The sequence below is a fragment of the Cnephaeus nilssonii genome, assembly GCF_951640355.1.
Source record: "Cnephaeus nilssonii genome assembly, chromosome: 21".
NCBI lineage: Eukaryota > Metazoa > Chordata > Mammalia > Chiroptera > Vespertilionidae > Cnephaeus > Cnephaeus nilssonii.
The window spans coordinates 29,491,934-29,513,794 of NC_137092.1; the positions used below are offsets into that span (position 1 = coordinate 29,491,934).

Sequence of the window (21,861 nt, forward strand, 5' to 3'; positions counted from 1 at the left end):
TTCCCCATTGTATGGTAATTGGGAACATGGTCCCCTTCCCATGCTCCAACTCCCCTTCCTCCCCCCGGCCCTGTGGGAAATAGAGTGAAGGCCTTCTGTGAGACCTTGGGAACCTGGCCAGCAACTTGGTCTAAGAAAAGCCAAAGAGAAACTGCTTCTAGATGTGAGCCAGGACTGTAAACAGCGAGTGTTTTGAGCTCATACAAGCATGTCCCCTTCCCCGAATGCCGTTTTTCTCTTTTCTGTACTCTATGAAACCTTGTGTTGGGAAAGGCTAGGTGAGGGCTAAACAATAGCACTGGCCGGCTGCCCCTGGGGTGGCCCATCCACAGGCCAGATGGGACTTAGTGGGCAACCTCACCAGTGGCAGCTGGTGCGGTAGTAAACTTCACTGGTCTCTAAGCAAGTAAGTCCTATTAAACCCGTGTCATTTACAGCCAGTCCTCTGGGTTATTTCTTTGGAATCTACAAACAATACACTGAGTTTTTCTGGGACTGGGACTTCAGCACTTTGCATAACACCCATCCTCCCCTCATTTTTCCTGATATTTGAAATACACATTTGCAACAATGAGACACTCATCTGGACATTATAACGAATGCAATTCAAGTGAATACTTCAAGAGAAGTTCTGTGGCTGAATGGAAAGGTGTCCATGGCTCAAGTTGAACAACAGGTGTATGTTTTAGGCTTTTGTCCTTTCAGAGAAACTGATAGTTGAGGTATTTAGCAATTCAGATTTTATAACAAAATCTATCTTAACACCGAACAGTTAGTCTACTCTAAGGGATATGCTTGGTGCTGTGTTCCAGGGTTTGTTAATGAGCAATTGAGCATCAGATGCCACAGACTGGGGAAGAGGATTGAGAGTCAACTATACCAGCTAGTGGCACCCCAAAGAACAAAGGGACACTTAGAAAATATTTAAGGCTAAATAACCACCCCACCCCCATCACCCCCAATGGAGAGGAAAGAGGCAGGAGAATGACTAGACTTCAACAACCGATTTTAAAGCACAGACACCAGCACAACACTTAAATTTACCATATATTTGTTTCAATATTTATTATATTGATAGGAATACTAGGATAAATAAGTAATATATTTTTCTTACAGAAAATTGTAATGATACTATTGAGTAGGATTAAACACTCTGAGAATTTCACAGAAACATCAGAATTTAAACAGACCAGAGTTCTCGTGGCCAGTGTGAATGACCTCTCACAGCTGTACATGCTCTGGGCCAGATTTCTAAACATCTGCATGACAAAAACAATGCCATTCACATCCAATAATGCGAACGCCTAGGCATCACCTAGCTTCAAACGCACCTCTACTGAATGGGTTTTCAACTGCAAGTAAAGGAAAACGGAATATTCTTTGGCTCTTAACTGGCCTAGGAATAACTCCTGACCTAAACCACTGAGCAGAGTCCTAACCCTTTGGAAGGTGGACTTTCTGCTTTCTTCCTGGGACAGAGGGCCTGCAGTCGTGCCCAGGAATTTTGCACTAATGTCTGAGTGCCAAGGGAAAGGAGGCCTGCTCTGTTGGCACAAAACGGCACTGCTGGCTGGCAAAATTCTATTCTCCTGGGGCTGACAAGCTCTTCCGGCCACCTGAACATTTTGTAAGACACTCCACATGATGGTAGTCCCTCAAACTCTCAGACACTCGATCTGAGGGAAGTCTCAAACAAGTCACACCAGTGTTGTCAAGAGCACACACCAGGAGAGCACAATGCTTAGTTATGAAACAAACGCCTTGCACACAGTAATTCCTGTACATAACAGCATATTGGCTAGAAGCACAACCCTGGCCATTGCACAACTTTGCTAAAAGCCATTCTCACTCCATGTCCCCTACTAGTGACCGTGGGAGTGGCAAGGAGGAGATGGCCCCATCCCACCCACCCAAGATATAGATACTTCTTTTGCATGAATCCTAACGGTGGGAGTTCCTGTTTTTTTGTAGAATCCAGATGAAAGGTGGGCAGAACACTAACCAGGGGTCATCCGGGGAATCCAAGAATGGCTGGTATGTTAAGGCCTAAATCCTGGAGTTGAGGCAAAAAATGCCCTTGCTCTGGTCCGAAGTCCGCTCTGGGGCAGAGTGGAGAGGCCCAGCTGAGTCACCGAGCCGTCCTGCCTCCACAGTTCTTTGCTGCTGGGATTCGAGAGGAAGTCAGATCTCAATGGCTGCAGGGGTTTGGATGTAGAAGGAGGATGCAATGAGGAGTCCCCAGTTGCCCCCATAACCACTACTGCTTAGCTCTGCAATGTTCCTTCTTTTATCTGTTGGATAAAAAGGTTTCTCTCATCTTCTGGAGTCCGCCCATTCTGAGCCCGGACAATACATGTGGGCCGATGGAGGTTGAGCATGTATATCAAATGCTGCTTCTCGTTCTTGAGCTCCTCAATTTGGGCCTTCAGTTCAGCATTTACACTCTCCAGCTTCTCTGACTCCTGAGGAACAAGCCACAGAGTTATTAGGAATTGAGCCAAGGTACGGCAAGGAGGGGGTGGCCAGCGTGTGGCCCCTGGGTGATAGGGTAGCACCTGGGACATGTGGGGTCTCATCAAGTTGGAAATGGCCTGCAGAGGCAACGCCATGGGCTTCCTGCTACAGTGCCCCACAAAGCCGGAGCAGCAGCCTTAAGTTTGGGAGAATCCAGACTCTGGAGAAGCCTTAGAGCTTAGAGGCTTCTTTAGTGATGCCCTTGAGTTTCCACTCAAGGTTGAGGCAGGCTGTGACTCTAATAGTAATGAGGCTGCAGTGGAATCAATGGCTCAGAGGTCTCCTCTGCATGAGTCCAACAGCCCATATGCATGTCTTCTGGACCTACAAGGGCCTTGGGGGCTGGAGCAAAATCTGGGCTCATGGTGCTTTGTCTTCTGAGTCAATCATTTCACTAAGAAGCTCATCTCCCCAGAAAGAATGTACATGGCAACACACAAAATGTCTTAGTTTTCACTGATTCCCTAAAGCAATCAACAGAACCCTTGGGGACCTGTGGAATCTGGGTGGTGACTCTGCCCTGGCCTTTCCACACTTGGGGGAAAAGACATAAATACTGGAAAGACTAGAGCATGAGCTGCCCAGCCTGCCACAGATGCCGTTCCCTTTAGGAAGGGGAGCTGGCTAGATACAGCCAGGAGCTAAAAGCCTATTGGGTGAGCCAAGGAGAAGGGCTGCAGAGTTAAGAATGACCCAGGAACACCAGGGAAGTTTAATCACTGCTTGTGGATTAAGGAAATAACTTGTTTGAAGAGATTAATTAAAGGCGTTTCATAGTGAGCCAAATGAGAGCTGGCAACTTCCTTTTCTCAGGAGAATGGGCAAGTGAAGCCTATTTGACTGGGCTGACATCCTGCAGCCTGGAAACTGCTGGACGTGTAGGGACTGGCCACGGCTACTGTGGTTTTTAATTCACACACCTGCTTTCATAACATCCAGAGTCCCATTCATTGTGCTAACAGCTTTGCTAGCTCCTCATTCAGCCATTGGCATTTCTGCTCCCAGCTACAACACCCTTCTTGGGTAAATTCTTCTGCGTAGGGGGCTTCTTAACTCCCCTTCAGATCCTGACATGAGGTGGGGGACAGGCATGAGCAGAAGGTCAGGGCAAGGCGAGAAGACACTCACTTTTTGCAAACACTCTGTCTTCTCCTTCTTCTTGTTTCGGCACTTGGCGGCTGCAATCTTATTTCTTTCCCGTCGCCTCTTTTTCCTTTCATCTTCTTCAGGGGCTACCTGTAAAATCCAAGAGGCACCTGCTTAATGGGAGGCAAGAAATGAGACCCATCTCAAATACACTGCCTTTTATTGCCAGCAAAAACTGGCTACCCAGGGCAGCCATAATGTGAAGCCCCAGACTTACATAAAACCCTGCCACACACATACATTATTCACCCTTAAGAAAGAATAATGAAAATCAAAGAATTGTTAGTTAAAATTATATCGGCAATATTGGTAAATCAAAATGTAGCTTATTTTAAAAATGCTTTTGGATTTTGAAATAGGAGTTTGATATTCAAATGGGTAGCTATTGGTAATAACGGTAATCCTTTATAACAGGAAACAGATTCTGTTTGGTAACTATGTCCTTTTCCCTAGAACCAGGAATGACCTCAGTAACCTGGCCATCTTGTCCTCCTCCCTCCCCTCCCCTCCTGTTTCTTTGATTTAAGACCCAAGGGCAGCCCATTCATCTCCATCTTCACCTGGAATTCAGGAGATGTCCATGGGGCTCCTGGAGAAGAGAAACCCAAGCACATTCCCAACCAAAGTGGTATTATCAGTCCATGGCTTGGTGCCACCAATGGGTGGCAAACTAGAACCATCCATTGATTTATCCTTCCTCTGTGCTTCTCCCTGAGCCAGCCCTGGGGCTCCTCAGAGAAAAAACCCTATCCTGTTTTAGGATCTGGTCCTCTGGAAGTTCACTATGATCCTGACTTTGTCTGAGGACTGATGAGGAATCAGCAAAGTCTGGCTGCTGGACCTGGCTTCAAGACCAGAGTCCTGCTGGGGGAAGCACTCACGGTGGGCTGAGTGGGTAATGGTTTTTTAGGGTGCTAATGTCAGACCTTGTCCTGTCACTTGTCACTGCTCTGGACAGTGGGAAAAGGTGTGGGAGCCACACCTCAAACCAAAGAAATCCTGGCAGCCATACTTGCCTCACATCTGACTTATTACTAGTCGTTTGGATTAGAGGAAACTGACTTTGTTTGGACTGAGATGGAAGGCCATGCAATTTAGAGAAACAAAGCCGAAGGGGGAAATATGGTGAGAGAAATTCTACCTTTCATATCCTGGATCCCAGAACCACACAGGCAGACATTTAGGTTTAGACTAAATTGCCTTGAATCCCAACTTTACTACCTATTATCTGTGAGACCTCGGGTAAGTTATGTTCTTCTGAGCCTCAGTTTCCTCATTTGTAAAACAGGATCAATAATCTTTTTCTTTTTCTTTTTTTAAAATATATTTTACTGATTTTTTACAGAGAGGAAGGGAGAGGGATAGAGAGTTAGAAATATCGATGAGAGAGAAGCATTGATCAGCTGCCTCCTGCACACCCCCTACTGGGGATGTGCCCACAACCAAGGTACATGCCCTTGACTGAAATCGAACCTGGGACCCTTCAGTCCGCAGGCCGATGCTCTATCCACTGAGCCAAACTGGTTAGGGCAGGATCAATAATCTTATGATGAGGGTCAAATTAGTCAATAAACGTAAATGCTTTGCACAGTTTAGCTTATGATCACTGCTATGTAAGCTTTAGTTATTATTAACCTCACCATCTACGTCTTCTTCAACAACTCAGCAATTCTAGTATTGCCTTTGACATTTTTTCCTTGACATTTCCTACAGACATTTTTGGATAGGTGGGACCTAGGGTTTTCTCATGTGAGGAAGTACTTGAAAGGAGAACAAATCTCAGAGTCACACTGTCTGGGATGGAAAAGCCTTTCCAGAGGCCATTTAGCTCAGTCCTATCAGTTTAACATGGAAATGAGGAGTTCAACCAACAAATACTGATTTATTCGTGTAGTAACGTGCCCAGGGAGACGTAGGAATCGCCAGCTCGTGGTCAGTAGATCAGTAGCCTACAAAACCCTGATGTCCTCCAGGCCTTTGGTTCCTTGTCCTGTGTCCTCTCCAGGTCACAACTGCCTCATTGCACCAGGTTGCCTCCCCAGAAGTGGCTGGGACTGGAGAACAGGCTCATGCCGCCCAAATGTACAGGATGCCTATGGGTTTCAGAGGCTCAGTGTCTTATTTTACGTTGAGGATTACAGCAGCCAAGGGGACCAGAATATTCAATAGGTCAGTTGGTGCATTCTCTTCCCAGTAGGAAAATCTACTTGTTATACTAGCCTAAGATCAGAAGATCACTTGAGGAACACAGAATCACAGATGGGTGGGGTGGCTCTAAGGAGTTTTTCCACAAAGTAGGCTGCCTACCTCATCCTTTGGAGACCCTCAAAATATCCTTCAGAATGCTCTCCTTCCTTCTATGGTGGTCCTACTAATTCCATTGCACTGTTATCTCAAGATATTTAATTACAAAATTAAAATATTCCCTTGTGTGTCCCATTATCCAACCGGCACTGTCCACTATTGGGACAATGACAGCCCCTCAGGTTAATGAGCGCCCAGCCAGTGCCCCTAATGACAGCATCATACAGTAGGCCCCTCTACCAGTCACTGAACTGTCAGCCAGGTCTTTTTCTAGACCCTTAAAAACTATCATTTCATTCACCTTTATACAGATTTATAAAGCCCTTATATATAGAATCACTGCCCCTTTTATAGAATCATAAAGATTGTTAACCAACTTCCTTTAAAACTCAGTTCTTTTTCGGCCAGTTCCACGACTCCAGGCCCAAATCAGTGTTCATGCCAGTTAAGCCCCAAACACTCCCATCTTGTGCCATGAGGGCAGGCCAGCAAAACATCCAAGACCTCAGCTCTGAGTCCTTGAGCCACCACAGCATCGCCAGCAATCACCTCTCAGACTTCTCACCATGTCTATTACTCCAGGTAATTATAAAAAGTCGCTGAGTGGCGAGTAGTGCAAGTGTGAGGGACAGAAGTGAACTTGAAGCAGAACCTGGTACCAAGGCTGTGAGCATTACACACAGCTGTGAGCATGGCTGGGGGTGCTTGCTCCACAGTCTGGCCACCTGGGTCCTTGTATAATGGAATTAAATGTACTTGGTGCTTTTTCAGAACAACTGGACACAGAAGGTGAGCTCACACAGGACCATGGCTTTAAATAACATCCATATGCTGGTGGTCTCCAACTCTGCACCTCTAGCCCTGATTCTCCTCTGAACTCCTAACCCACATATCCAACTGCCTCCTCCCCTGGGGCATCCAATAGGATGGACTCCTGTCCTTGCCCAATGTCCCAATCTCAGCAGCACATAGACGTGCCATCCTTACAGTTAGTCAGGCCAGAAGTTTTGGAGCCACCCTGGAGTCCTCCACTTGGAGCCATACTCCATGTCCAATCTGCCAGCCCATCAGCTTTACCTTCCAGACAGACCCATTTGCTGACCACTTCTCCATACCTCCTGCTTCCATCCTGATGCAGACCTGCCTTTGTTTGCCCGGATTACTGCAACAGTGTCATTTCTGTATTCTGCCTCTGCTCTTGTCCCTACTGCCCATTCTCAACATGACAGCCAGCGGGACCACTCTCAGTCTCCCTTTGCTGCTTTATTTTTCTCCTTTGCTCAGTCTCTCATATTACGTATTTACTTCTTTTGTGTATTATCTTCTCCTCCCAGCAGAAAGTAAGCTCCCTGAGGGCAGTAGTTTGTGTTTTTTCACGCTGCGGCCCCCTGCATAGCACACCTGGCATGTGGTAGGTGTGCAGGTGTAGGACAAACACATGCTGAAAGAACGGGCACCTACCTGGACTTTCGTGACTGCCATCTCAAGGGGTCTGCTGCTGACAGTGACTGACTCCAGTGCAGAGGACATCCGGTGGCAGAGGTGCTTGTTCTGGATGGCAAACCTCAGCTCTTCCTTGACAAAGGGTGTCAGGTTAGCAAAATCCTCAAACACCAGTGACCCAGGAGGGGACAGGCAGGGGACGATGGCAGAGGCACTGACTTCCGAGGCAGAGACCTGGCCTGGGTGTTGAAGCATCATTTTGCTGAAAGACACATCGAAACCCAAACTACTTCAGGGATTGGGGGTATGGGGCCAAGTCCCGCCACACCTGCGACCTCCAACCCGAGTCCCACCTCCAGGGAAAGTCCCATAAGCCCTCCGGCTTCTGTTTTGTTTTCATTTCATGCCATCCTCAGCTTGAGTAAAACAGGTTCTTAAAATACACAGCTCAGTGATGTGGATAAAATGCCTCACTGAAGTTGATCAGGGTTGGCATTTCGAATTCTCAAAAGCATTAGTGTTGGCTGGTGTGCATACATGCAAATGTAGCCTCAAACAGTATTGAAAGAGGAAGAGCATTAAAAAAAAGTGAAACTATTATGTAACCTCATTTCCAGTCTTTTTTTGAAAAAAGAAACTTGGCATCTGAAATCAAGTTGAAGTCAGTAAGTGGAAGTAAAGCAAGACATGGGGGACCCCTGAATGTAGCAAATATATCTCTGACAATTCTCCCTCGGGAAGTTGGATCCAAATAAATGAGCATGAGGATGGTAACCGTGGCAGAGGCTGGGGGCTAGGGTTTCAGATCACAAGGGACCAGTAGTAGCCCCTTTGTAAAGTTAAGCTCAATGAAGCAAAGACCTCAGAATAAAGTGAGGAGCTAAGAATTTGGACCTCGTCTGGAGGTCTTGTTCAGCCCTGTGGTGTCTGTGCAGAGGCTTGGTCTGGGGGCCAAAGGGGACCTGGGGCACTGTCTCTGGTGCTAAGGAGCAGAATGACCTGAACTCTCTGAGCCTCAGTCTTCATCCGGCACATGACTGAGAGTTCCTGTAGCATGGGGACTGAGTCTCTGCTGTCGCTCTATCCCAGAGCAGGCTGCTCCCAATGCCTGCTGACCACTGAAGACTGCCCGACTAAATACATGAAATCAGGAAGGGGTGGTCAAAGCAAATGGCTTCTGAGGTCCTATCTACCTCTGTCATTCTACAGCCCAAGGAATCCAAAGAGACAATTCCATATAATAAAAGCTAAGTGTCTGACTGTTTGACCATTCAACCAGTTGTTATGAGGCGCACTGACCACCAGGGGGCAGACGCTCCAACCGGTAGGTTAGCTTGCTGCTGGGGTCCAGCCTATCGGGACTGGGCGAGAGGGGCCAGACATGCCCTGGAACCCTCCTGCAGTCCCTTCCGGCCCTGATCGTGCACTGGTGGGGTCCCTCAGCCTGGCCTTTGCCCTCTCACAATCCAGGACCCCTTGGGGGATGTCAGAGAGCCGGTTTAGGCCTGATCCCCACAGGTCAGGCCGAGGGACCCCACACACCGGGCCTCTAGTAGGAAAATAAAAGGTAGAAACAGTAACAGTTCCATGGTCTCCATAAATCTCTTCCCGCCATATACTTCCTCCAGCACTGGCTGTTCCTCCTTGTCCAGGCAGTCAGTTCTCCAGGGGTGATGCGGGTGGGGATTATCTAGTTAGGGGTTCCCTGGAGAGTTCTTCTCAATCTGGGGATCTGTGGTCCTTAAGTCCAACCAGACAGGAAGCCCATCAACAAACTGCTAACATTTAATGAGTGCCTCCTTCACACCAGAAACCTGATGTGATTTATCTCATTTAATCCTCATGAGAACCTAGTTGAGTTGGTCCTAGCACCATTTTTATAGATGGAGTAACTGAGATTTATACAAGCTAAATAATTTGCCTAAAGTCAGTGTGAGGCAGCATCAGGATTTGGAATTTGGTTTGGCTCCAAATCATGCCCTTAATGTTATAGAATATAGAATATTATTCCACATTGCAAAAACAAACAAAAAACCAAAGCAAATTTTTCATGAGGGTGTGAGTAGACATAGGGGTGGTGGGGGTCCCAGAAATGAAATGCTGGAGGAAAGAGCCACAGGGGAAACTTGAACCCTAGGTGATGAATTTGCTGATCTGTGTCAGGGTGCACACTCAGGCTGCTGCCCCCATTTTGGAGTATATATATATAAGCGGGCCTTTTATCCACAAAAATTCCTAGACTGGGGTCAGAAGATCAAGATTTAAGGCTTACTTACTCATATGTCATCCTAACTCGAAGTGCCCTTCCTTCACCTATATAAAATAAAGCTAATAACAATCGTCCTATTTTCTTATCGAGTTGTACAAGGAGTTGAAGAAATAATACATGAATTTGCCTTGGAAACATAATACAACTAGGGGGTATGCTTTTACTGGGCCTCCCAGGGATCTCTCAGGCACAAGCCTGGCTCTCTGACAGACACTCTGTAAGGTCCAGGTGGGAGGGTGGCTGGTCACTCTCTTGGATCTCAAACACGTCTGAATAGAGCACCCTGACTTCTAACTCCCCTTTACAATCTGAGATACACTGTTAGAGGCAAGAATTCCAGGCCAACAAATGCCACCTTTGACTATTCAAAGGAACCCAGGAAATGTATGTAACTCTTTCTATAAAGCCCTATGTCATGAGTCAGAACTGAGGTTCTACCAGCTTAATCCTATAACCTTAGGATGCTGGGAGGGTACTTGCCTCTGGTAGGTAATAAACTCTGAGAAAACAGCCTTCTAAAGCCAGAAGCTTAAGATTCTCCCATGCATTCATGCTTTCCCTCCCCTTCTAACTTCATTAAAAATCCAGGAGTTCAGGGATGGAATTCAAAGCTACCACTGGGCTTGCCTTTGTTTGGAGGACTAGATGACTCCCTTCTTCATGGGTAGTCTGAATTCCACACAGTTGTGTGTAGTTCCATTTCACCACCCAACTACGTTTATTAATGAGCTTTCAAGGCTTGAGGTCTGCTGTTTGGGAATTTTTCCCCCCTTCTTAGTGTAGTCAGCAGTTCTGAGGAAAGAAAGTGAAGAATGTCGGTATGGAATGTCTTTATGAAAAGCATTGGGTGGGCTTACTTGGGGACAGAAATGGGTTGTAAAAATGTTAAATGCTTTTCAGAACGTAAAGCAGTTCTATCTGTAGAGATTTGGGCTTTCTCTGCACTCGGCTAAAGCTTAGGGTTGTTTTTTTTTTTAGTTTTTTGAGATACTTTCTAGTTACTTCTTTAATCAGTTCTCTTAAGGTATGATTCAGCCCAGACTCAGGCTGTGTCCCTACAAGGAAAACAAAGTTAAAATCTTCAGACGACTTTTTCCTGTGAATGTTGAGACCTTTTAAACATCCCCCTCATTGAAGAAAAAAATATGTTTGGGGATTTTCTGAGTTGACTTTCTACATTGATCTTAAAATTGTCCACACTTGCTACAAAGCACTTGCATCTTGCTTCTGCTTCGTTATCTCTGATCAGAAATCACGTCGTATCATTGGTGGTGTAATCATTTTCAAGAAAGTGAAACTTTACTCATGTATTTCTTTAACTGGAAATTCAGCTCCTAGATTTTATTTCCTAGTAGCTACAAACAACTGTGTTGAATTTTCACTTTTAATTTTCCATTAACCACGGCTCATAAAACATCTTAAAGTCAGAAGCCAACATTGGTCTTTTGCTAACTTCATATCTTGCTTGTTCTTTCTCCCAGCCCACTTGAAGGTTGGAGGTATACAGCTGGGCTTCAGGACCAGATGTTTCCACTGACAAGCTGAGTACCCACCGAGAAGCCACTCATGCTTTCAGGGCCTCAGTCTCCTCATCTGTGAAATGAGACCGGTACCGCCTGCCTGAGTTCCCTCACGGGCTGTCAGGAAGATCATATGAGATTCATGAAGGTGAGTTTACACATATCCTGAGTCCCCAATACTACTCTGATTCCATTTTCTCCATTTCGAGGGAACTCAATGCTGTTGTCAATACAGCTTATTCATCAGGAATTAACTGGAACCCTCAAGACATTCAGGTCAGTCACAGCTTCTTTTGCACTTTGATTGACCCCAGGCTCCCCACACACCAGGTCAGTTCCACCCCTCTATTTGCTGGCACCAGCTTGTCTCCACTGGTACTTATGAAATAACTAGTTCTCACTAATGAGACCATTTCTGGTTTCTGTGGTGTCCTGGCTATGTTCTTCCTCCTCCCCAGGATGGGTGACACTTGGAGTCACTGACCCTGCTCCATGCCCAGCCATTTGGAAAAGGAAGAAATCATGGACTCTATCTAATGAAATAGAACACCTAATATTAGAGTCACCTAGGTCAGGTCTTTATATGTAATTAAGTAAAATGAGGTCCAGGAAGGTAGTGACTTGCCCAAAACCAAAGCTGGCGAGTGGTCCAGCTCAGGCCAAGCTGCTGACCACCCACCCACTGCTCATTTTCTTCCATCAAGAGAGACCCAACTAACAAAGCAACTGGCCAGGTAGATAAAGAATCAAGCAAGTAACCTGGTACCCACCAGATGAGGCTTTGGCAGGATTAGACAGGGAGGGAGTATAGAAGGAAGAGAACAGGGAGAGAGAAGGGGTTAGACGGAAGGATCCAAAGGCAAGGTAGCTGCCACAGGTGCTGAGTGCTGTGTCTTGTCCACACTGTGGCCCTGGAGTGTTACCTGCCATGTTATCTCTGAAACCAGCCAGCCAATTACAACTGCAAAACCTATACTCACCCCATTCTTGGTCTGGAATAGCCTGAAAGCAAGAGCCTCTGTGTTGTAGCATTATTCTACAACAAATGCTAACTGCAGCACAAGGAGACAGTAGTATCCATTTCCCCTTCATTTAAAGTTGAGGAGACAGCGGTAACTGTCAGCCACAATGAAATAGGTGCATTGGGAGAAAACGTGGCAGGCAGCACTTCAGGCCCACAGTGTGGGCAAGAAATACACCTGTAGCCACTACTGGAGCCTTTGGATCCTTCCTGTCTTAACCGCCCTCCCCCCTCTTTGCCCTGGCTCTTGGCTCTCCCTACCCCCCATCCCCCCCACCCCCCCATGCTTTAGCAACTCCTTTATTTGTAAGGAAGCATATGTGATCTAGGTAATGAAAGTACAGAAAAGAAAGTGGTTAGGAAGTAAGCAGATGAGTTGGAAATGGGGTATGGAGGAGCAGAGAGGAGAACCAATCCAAATGGAAAGAAAGCTGGAAAAGGAAGAGATGTCCAATAGAGTCCCCATTCCCCCTTTGCCTCAGAGGCTGGTCAGTGACATTAGATAGAGACTCCCTCATTCAAGTCATACAAGACCCCTTACTACCTCCCCCCCCTTTTGAAATTACACCACTCTAGAATCTGAAAATCTTCTGGCCAGTAAGGACCTTAACGGTTATCTGGTCCAAACACCGCCTTGCGCTGGCAAACAAACTGGCAGAGGGGGCCAGCACTGCGTATGTGCCCCCATCTCCCAGCAGGGGATACTGAGGCTCCAGGACATCGCGTGCAGTACAAGCTCTCCTCAGGGTCCTGGCCACTAGACCACAAAGCCATTCTCTCAATTATGAGCATGTGGCTTCGCACCTTCGCTTTCCCTTCGGTGGGTCTCCATGGAGGAAAAGCAGAGAAATCTGAGAACACGCCACAGGAAGAACCAAAGCCACAGGTATGAGAGAAAGGCGTGAGCGACTTGGGACAGGAAGTCTCAGGCCCAGGAGCCCGACCCCAGGCAATGCGGGAGCCCACTCCGCCTTCTGCCGAAGGACCGGACCGGAGCGCCCGCCACCTCTGAACTTATCCCAACTAACTTTCGCTCCCGGCTGCCTGCGCTGTCCTGCGCTTCCGAGTGCGTAGGGCGACTCCCGGCGGTCGCAGCCGCGACCCCGGTTCCCCGGTTCGGTTCCATTCATTCCGTTCGGCTCTCGGGGCAGCCCTGCCGTGAGCCCCCAGCCTCCGTGCCACTCTGCGGATCTCGGGAAGGCTGGGATCGGGAGTGCCAGTGCCGCGGCACCAAGCGAGGGATGGAGCGAACAGCGAGCTGGAGAGCCTCGGACACCCGTGCGCAACACACCTCCGCACGCCAGCTCCCAGAGGGGTAGGAAAGCGCCCAGGCGGAGAGGAGCGGTGTTCCCAGCCTAGCCGAGAAGCAGGAGCCCCACCTCTCTATCAACAGGACCCTTCTTCGCCCCAAGTCAAAAGAGAAAGTTCTTGGCGAGAAACTTTCTGAAGCGCCGAAGAGCAGCGGTAGCTGGGAAAAGTTCGGCCAGAGTTCTAGAGAAGCTGAAGGCTGGGGGCGCGGGTCGGGGCTGGGCCCAGGGGGCGCGGGACTAGTTACTATAGGGGCGCGAAGGGAATGAAAGCTAGCCATCCTCTCCGGCTCACTCTCTCGACTTCCAAGCGCTCACCTCTGGTCTCCACTCGGAGCGGCCAGGGTCCGGAGGGCGGGCGGGGTCGGGACGGGGTCGGGCTGCCTGTCGGTGGGGCTGGCGGGCGAACACCCGGAGCGCACGGCCGAAGCGCGGGCAGGCGGGTCCGCTGGGGCAGCGACCGGGGAAGTGCTGTGCAGTGCCCGCCTCGCTGCGTGCGACTGTGGCTGGGAGTGCGTTGCATCACCCTTTATAGCCCTCTGGCTGGCGCCGCGCCAGATTACTCCAGTCCCAGGCTGATGTAATGCTATTAATAGCTTTCCCCGAGAACCAGCCGAACTAGACTGGGCAAGGGAGGGGACTGGAGGAGGGGCCAGAGTGGAGAGGGGGGGGGAGAGGGGGGGGGGACTGGTGATGCAAAAGCGCGGGGAGGAGCCGGCCCGGGAGCGTCCTCCGGACTCGCGCGCTAGGACACAAACCTGCCCGCCCTCTCTCTCCATATCAGGACAGGAGTCGCTCGGGCTGGCCGCCAGATGTGCGTACTCGCTGCTGCGTGTTCCAGGCATGAGCCAATGGTGCCCAAGCCAGCTGCATGACTCCACCGCGCTGGCATCTCTCCCTCCGCTAGGTGGGGGGACAAGGGGAGGGGAGGGAGAGGTGATGGGGGACGGCGTGGGGTGGATCCTGGCCGCCGTCCAGACGAGGTGAAGCTGGGAAGCAGGCACATCCTTTCTCTAAAATAAGTGATTTTCTGGAGCTTCGGGAAAATACCCTCTCCCCCGCCAAACGTCTCCTTCCACGTAGGGGGCGGGGTAAGAACTGTAGGGTTAGCCTCTGGTGCGAGAGAGGTGCCCAAAGGCACCCTACGGCGAACCCACACCGTTACCCGCCGTGGGTGACCTCCGCGGCTGGGACCGCGAGAAGTTTGCGGGTTGCAGCGCTCGGCGGGCACTGTGGGCTCTAAGTCTCGTCGCACCCCACCCGAGGGCAAATGGAACAGTCCCGAGGCAGGTTGGGAACCCGACCCCCGGCGAGGGCAAATAGGACCTTAAGGGTTAGGATTCTTTTTTTTTTTTTAACAACCACAAGCGTTTGAAATTGATAGTGAAATGAACAAGATCCTGGAAAGATCAGAGCTGGAGAAATCAGAGGCAACCTAAAGAGGGACTCAGAGTGGGGCTGAAGCCTCGAGGCCAGGGAGAGGAGGAAAGATACGGTGCGTTGGTCTCCTTATTTAGGTGCGTAGGGAAAGCGGTCCTGGGCTTTCACGTATTTTGTCGCGCCCAGAGCGATTGGGCTAGGACTGGACCGCGGGGACTGGGGACGCACGGAGCTGCGGAAATGAGGCCCTGGAGCCGAAATCCCTTCCGCCCCCGAGCCGGGCCGGGGTGGCGAGAGAGGCGCTGTCCCGTGAACCCAGATTCCAGCCGAGGCTTCAGCAGAACTGGATTTGAACCTTAAAATGACTTCTTGGTTCGGATTCCCCGACCTTAGCTGTCTCGCCGGCCCATGGACGCATATATGTGGAAGCGAGTGTGCCCCTCGCTGTTTTTGAACCTGCCAGGGAGGGAGACCCATGTGAGCCCGTGGGGTATGGGGGCACAGCCGGGGCAGAAACAATTGCTTCCAGCTGCCTCTTGGGAGCGAGGCGAGCGAAGGTCCAAGTGTGGTAATTTGGGGTGAGAACCAAAAGGGTCTCGCTCGCTCGCAGCCCCACCCCACGCACCTTCAGCCTTCTGCTCTTATGGTGGGGATGGAGGGTCCCGTCAGCCTGTCTCTCTCGCTCGCGCTCTCCCTCACTCCCTTACACACACACACACACACACACACACACACACGCACACGGCTCCCAGAGGGGCATCTGTGTCCCTTCCCCCCGGCCCCGCCCATTGTCCAACAGCCCGGGGCAGAGACCCTCAGAGCTGCAAGTACCAGAGTCTCCCGCATCCGGCTTCCTCTACCCAACCCCAGCCCCACCCAGAACGCCGCACACCCCCCCCCCCCCGCGCCCCGGGCCCCGGGCCCCCAAGTTTCGGGCTCAGGACACGCCGAGGACGACCTCGGAAATTCCTTCTGTCCCCGGCCCGACCTGGAACCCCGGGGTTCCCCGCAGGATCCCCGAGAAGAATGTTGTTCGGGAAGGGATAGGGTTTACAGCTGTGTCGCGCGGGAAGCACTCTAGGCGATTGTTTTGCTTTACTTTTCTCCATGGAAACGGCTCTCCCGGCCACACCCTCCACACCCAGCCCTCCCCCCGCCCGCTCTTGGCGCCCCACACCCCCAGACCCGCCCTCCCGCCGACGCGTCGCGTTGGCTGGTAAACTCCAGGCGGGCAGGTAAGCTCCTAGATTAGAAGGAAAGGCGTTTGTCCATTTAAATGAAAGGTATTTGGGACTCTCTATTTATTGCGTGTACTTATCTACTGCCTGGGATAACAGACACCATTATAAAGAGAAATGAGATGGGGGAGGACACGTGAAAGATTTCCCCTTCTGTTCCTCTGTGAAATGCCTGCGGAAATCTTTAACCAGTTTACATTTTAAACTCTGAGCCACTCATACACCCCAGCCAGATGTATGGAGGTGGAGTCCTGTCCTGTAGGGGAAATTCAGCTTCAGGAGTTGGATACACAGCAGCCAGACCAGCCTGCGCAAACCAGTGCAAGAGGAGGGTAATGAAGACGGAGAAGCCCTAGCCCCGCGGGTTGTTTTTGTTACCATAGTGCCTCCTGTTCCTCTTAGGAGTCTTGTTTCATTCTAATAATTCTTGGTTTTGAATCTTCAAGTCACACCTGGATAGAAATGCGGTCAGCTGATCACAGAAGTCTGAGGCTGCTTTCTATGCCAGCTTTCCCACTGAAACTCTAAAAGCGATAAGAATCTAGACACAAAAGTAAGTCCACCCCCTTGTGAATGAAACTCTTATCTAAGGAAAACAGAAAGGACGCCTGCCTGCCTCCCTGCCTCCCTGCCCCCAGCCCTCCAGAGAGCTGTGAAATGCCTGTCCAATGGCGGACTGGGAAAATGGAAAGGAAGCGCCCCAAGGTCTGTATCGCTGAGGGGTGAACAGTATCTGCGTCCTGTGCATCCTCAGTTTACCCTGATTGAGTCCTGTGTGCACCCTGCGCACTGTCTAGAGGAGGGGCAAGAATAGCTCCCCAGGCCAAAATGCTTCTCTGCACAAAGGCAAAGAAACGCTGCCCCCGAGAAGGAAGCCCTGGCTTTGGTTATTTCAGGGGTTAATCCTCAGTGAAAGAGGGTGAAGCAGAGACCTGAATATTGTTGAGGTTTCATGCTGGAGAACCGCCTGGGGAATCCACATTCAGACCAGCCTTGGTATGTTTTGCCGAGTGAGATAAGAACTGGAAACTTCATGTTGGGGCATGTGCAAAAGGAAGGGGAAAATGTTAAAAGGGGAGGGGTTGGAACTAGGCAGCTAAAAACAGCCCACTCGTGGCAACGGAATCTAAACACCAAACATTGCAGGGAGCCAAAAAAAAAGTCCAGAGATATTTAAAGATTTTAGCAGTTTCTTAGTCCAGGGAACAGTTTCTTCCCACTCCTTCCCCCACCCCATTACTCTTCTTCAAACCCCAAGATTGTATTACAGAGCTCTGGAGAGGCACATTAAACACAAGTTAAAGTTAGTCAGGCACTAGCAGTCAGTCAGTCCTTGTGGCTCAACCCATTTCACCTCAGAAAGTGTGGGGTAGCCGGGCCCCTGTGCATCAGTGGTTAAGTGTGGACCTATGAACCAGGAAGTCACAGTTAGATTCCTGGTCATCCCAGTGTAGGGCTCCATCCCAGTGGAGGGCATGCAGGATGCAGCTCGTGCTCTCTCTCTCTCTCTCCCTCTCTGAAATCAATAAAAAATATATTTTTTAAAGAAAATGTGGTATATATTTTCTTTTTTATTCTGTTTTCCAAAACCCACACTTAAACTCAATTTGAATAGTGGACATTACTAACTTCAGAGTCTACAAATGGGCCTCCTTAGGAAACACGGGGAAGGATTGCATAATGGACTGTGTCACCTTGCATAAGTCATCTCACATTCTGGGCTCAAGTTTCCTTAGCTCAAATAGAGCACTAATAACAGTATCGGACACATAAGTTTGTTGGAAGGCTTCATCAGGATGGGGCACACAGCTGGTCCTCAGTAATGGTGTCCTTAATTATGAATCAAGGAGGGCTTTCTGGGAATACCCCTGAATCTCTCCCAGAGCCCATTCTATCCCCTAGTCTGTGACAAACAATTGTAGATGAAGTCAAATTATATTAAGGAATGGTCATCTTCAGGGGCTTGAGGATAAGACTCCACACAGAAACCAATGAGCGTGATCCCTGTTCTCCACCCTCAGCAACTCTAGTACATACAGGGGCTCTCCTCAGTGCATAGAGGACCAATGGCCTGTGCAAAGTGCCCTGGGTTGGGAGCAGGAGATTGGGTTCTGGTCGGGTTCTGTCTTTGGTATTCTTGGGCAGGACATTCTTCCCTCAGAAATGAGGAGCCCTGGGCTGAGCTCTGAGGGTCTTAAATGAACACCTTCTGCAGAGCCATCCTGAAAAAACCTGGCAACCTATCCTAACAGAGTTGGAGGGAGAGCAGGTGTCAGGGGGGAGACACAATGACAGACCCATTTCCATAATCTCTCTTCCCCTCCAAAAGCTAGAGAAATATTGTCTAACTTGACTCTCAAACACAGCCTTTAGTCCTGACAACCTTCCCCCCGCCCCTCTCTCTCAACACTTCTAAGAAAATTTGCCCCTGAACTTGGTTCCTTATTAGAGAAGAGAGTGTAAGAGTCCCCCAAGCAGGGATTGCATTGTTGGGACCTTTTTGTGTGTAATCAATCTTCAACAGCCATAGACATCCACCTTGGACCAGAGGACCAAAGCCCAGGTAGTAGCTACTCCCATATAAGTGTTGGGATCCCGGAGCCCTGGGTACTGAAGATGGACTCCCAACAATCAGAATATTAGCAGGAATCAGGAAATCTGGGAACCACCGGGAGGTTTCCCTCTATCCAACCGAGTGGCTTACATAAATCATAAACACTTCATCTGTGTTTAAAATAGAACTATTTAATATCAACTCTGTCCAAAGGATTGTTGTAAGAATCAATGAGATAACAGATGTGAAAGTGATCTGAAAATAATTAAAAGCATACTTTTAACGATTCTTTTGGGAAAGCTTTTCTTAGTATATACATATTTTTTACCATTATGAAAATTTGGGAAATAGGCAGGAGAAAAAACTTACCCCTAACCTCAACACCATTAGCATTTTGGTGTGTTCCCTCCAGTCTTCTCAGGCATATGATTTTTAGAGTTATGATTGCATGCAACTTTGAAATTTGCTCTTTTGCTTATTATTCTGAATTGTATGTGGTCTTAATTACCATCATGTTTCTTCTCAACAACATTTTGTTCTATTATTGTAAAATGTAGCATATGTACAGATGATTATAGAGAATATATATATATATATATATATATTCATTTTAATAATAAAATCAACATCAAGAACCCACCACTCAAGTTCAGAAATGGACCACCACCAGTACTTAGAAGCCCTTCTGTGACCATTCCTGATCATATCTGCCTCTCTCCACTTCCCAGAGGTAACCACTATCCTGACTTTTATTACCATAATTTTTAATGGCCAATGGAGGTGGTATGATTTACTCAATCATTTCCCTACTTTTAGCATTTAGGTGTTGCCAATATTTTGCAAGTGTTATATAAATTTAAATCTTTATTATGGAAGAGCAGGTATCAAATTTTATCATTGCCCACATTGCTTTTTAAGAGCACCCCAGGCAGGGATTAGAGAACAGGTCTTGATTTCTATCTTCAGTGCTACACAGGGCTCAATGGAAAATGGAAGGTCCCCCAGAAACAAGGAGGAATGGATCAGACTGTCGGGCCCCAGAGGGAGGGTGGGGGGGTGGAGATATAGGGGAGATATCAACCAAAGGACTTGTGTGCATGCATATGAGCCTAACCAGTGGTTAAGGACAACAGGGGGGTGGGGGCATGCGTGGGGAGGGGTGTGGGATGGGAATGGGGGGGATGAGGACAAATATGTGATACCTAAATCAATAAAGAAATTTAAAAAAAAAAGGGAAAATGGAAGGTCCCTCAATGATTGTGACTACCTGTACCTTTTCTTTGTTTCCTAACATCCAAATAAAAATATCCTGCAGGCACTTTCCCCCACAGAGCTTCACCTTTAACCCTTCCCCTCTCTACTTTCCCACCCAACCACTTATTTTCTCTTCATCCTCCATAAAACAGAAAATCCAGGCTGTAGCATGGTGATTGGTACTGAGGCAGAAGAGCCAGCGCAATGATTCTGCCCGTGCCTTCTGGTAACATGCTTACTGGAGCTCGGGTAGCACCTCAGCTTCGAAATTGCTATGCCAGCTGGGGGGCATGGGTGGCATGGGTGATACAAGGTGGAGCAGGTTCCTGGAATCTGGTGGTGCTGATTCTCTGAACTGCAAGACACCAGAGCTGAAAGGGCCCTGGAAGTCATCAACTGCCATCAAACTGGGTGTGAGCATGTGCATGAGTGCACCGAAGTGCACCAGAGCCGGGAGGTACACAGGGGATCTTACTGGAGTGTCTGTCTTAATCAGTGTTTTAAATATTGCTTTTATTAAACAAGTATGTATATAAATGTGCCACACAAGAATTTTTAAGGAAAGGAAAAGGATATCAAATACATTTTGCGCTTGGGATGGGCCACCAAAAGTTATACTTCTGGGCCTGGCCTGGGTTGCTCAGTGGTTGAGCGTTGACCTATGAACCAGGAGGTCACGGTTCAATTCCCCGACAGGGCACATGCCCGGGTTGTTGACTTCATCCCCAGTGTGGGGCTTGCAGGAGGCAGCCGATCAAGGATTCTCTCTCATCATTGATGTTTCTCTCTCTCTCTCTCTCTCTCTCTCTCTCTCTCTCTCTCTCTCTCTCTCTCTCTTTCTCTCTCTCTCTCTCTCTCTCTCTCTCTCTCTCTCTCTCTCTCTTCCTTAATCTCTGAAATAAATTATATATATGAAAGTTATACTTCTGGGACCCTGCGGGGAATGGTTCCCTGTCTTCTGCCTCTAAGTGTAATATTCGCTGTGTCCAGACTGTGGGCTATGCCCTTTACATATAGTTCATGCCTTTAATCCTCATAAAAACTCTATGAGGTAAGTACTGTAAACATCTCCATTTTATAGATGAGGAAACTAAGGCACAGAGAGGGCAAATAACTGCCAGAAGTTACACAGTTAGGAAGCGGCAGAGCAGGAAATCAAGCTTAGGCAGTCTGGCCCCCCGAGTCTGGGTGCTTAAACACAAGACTTACTGCTTCTCAGTAAGTACTCATGGGAAACTTGGGATGCTCTGATGTGGTTCAGTGTCCTCATTTAATGGGTGGGGATATTGAGCTCAGAGAGGAAAAGTGGCTCTCTATGGCCTCAGAATCATAAATTCTTACACTAAAAGGAACCTTAGCAGCCAGATTTCTGAGCACCCACTTTTCCCTTTGCCCCAGGAGATGCTCCATTTGCCAAGATTGGGGCCAAGGTGAAGAACAGCTGATTGGAAGAGCGACTGACAGCATTTCAGGGGCTGGTGGCTAGACATGCATAGCATTACTGGAACTGAAAAGGTGAGTGGTGGAGAGGTAGGATGGCAGAAAGAACCTGGACATCTGCACTCAGGTAGAACTGAGTTCAGTTCCCCACACTGCCAACTCCTACTTGGCTTTGAGTCCTGAAACCTCAGTTTCTCCTGTAAAATAAAAACATCTATCTTAGAAGGTGATAGAATAGTGGATTAAAGAACAATGCACCCTCAAGGCCTCTACATAGGAGATATTCAATAAATGTTACTTTTTTCCTTCATTATGCCTTATTTTTGAAGCTAACAAGTCACAAAGAACCCTCATATATTAGAAATGCCTGAGCTTGAATGGAAAGTTCTCTCTCTCAGATTGATTTACTGACTGAATTTAAAACAAATTTTTAAAAAATCAATGTGAAGCCAAGTCATATTTAGTAATTAC

General features: G+C 48.4%; 1 protein-coding gene across 1 annotated transcript; it reads right to left on the reverse strand.

Annotated features, from left to right (window-relative positions):
* Nucleotides 1-1,034: 1,034 nt before the first annotated feature.
* Nucleotides 1,035-14,048, reverse strand: ATF3 (activating transcription factor 3). Its single transcript, XM_079761930.1, has 4 exons — nucleotides 13,843-14,048; nucleotides 7,422-7,669; nucleotides 3,643-3,746; nucleotides 1,035-2,462 (listed from the first exon to the last, which is right to left on the reverse strand). The coding sequence occupies exons 2-4, from the start codon at nucleotides 7,663-7,665 to the stop codon at nucleotides 2,265-2,267; spliced, it is 546 nt and encodes a 181-aa protein (XP_079618056.1). The 5' UTR covers nucleotides 7,666-7,669; nucleotides 13,843-14,048; the 3' UTR covers nucleotides 1,035-2,264.
* Between the last annotated feature and the right edge of the window lie 7,813 nt (nucleotides 14,049-21,861).

Coding starts and splice junctions, on each gene's coding strand:
- ATF3 (XM_079761930.1), bottom strand. CDS start 7,665: ATGATGCTTCAACACCCAGGCCAGGTCTCTGCCTCGGAAGTCAGTGCC. Junction 3,747..7,421: donor AGTCACGAAAGTCCAGGTAG/GTGCCCGTTCTT, acceptor TTTTACAGGTAG/CCCCTGAAGAAGATGAAAGG. Junction 2,463..3,642: donor AGACAGAGTGTTTGCAAAAA/GTGAGTGTCTTC, acceptor CTTGTTCCTCAG/GAGTCAGAGAAGCTGGAGAG.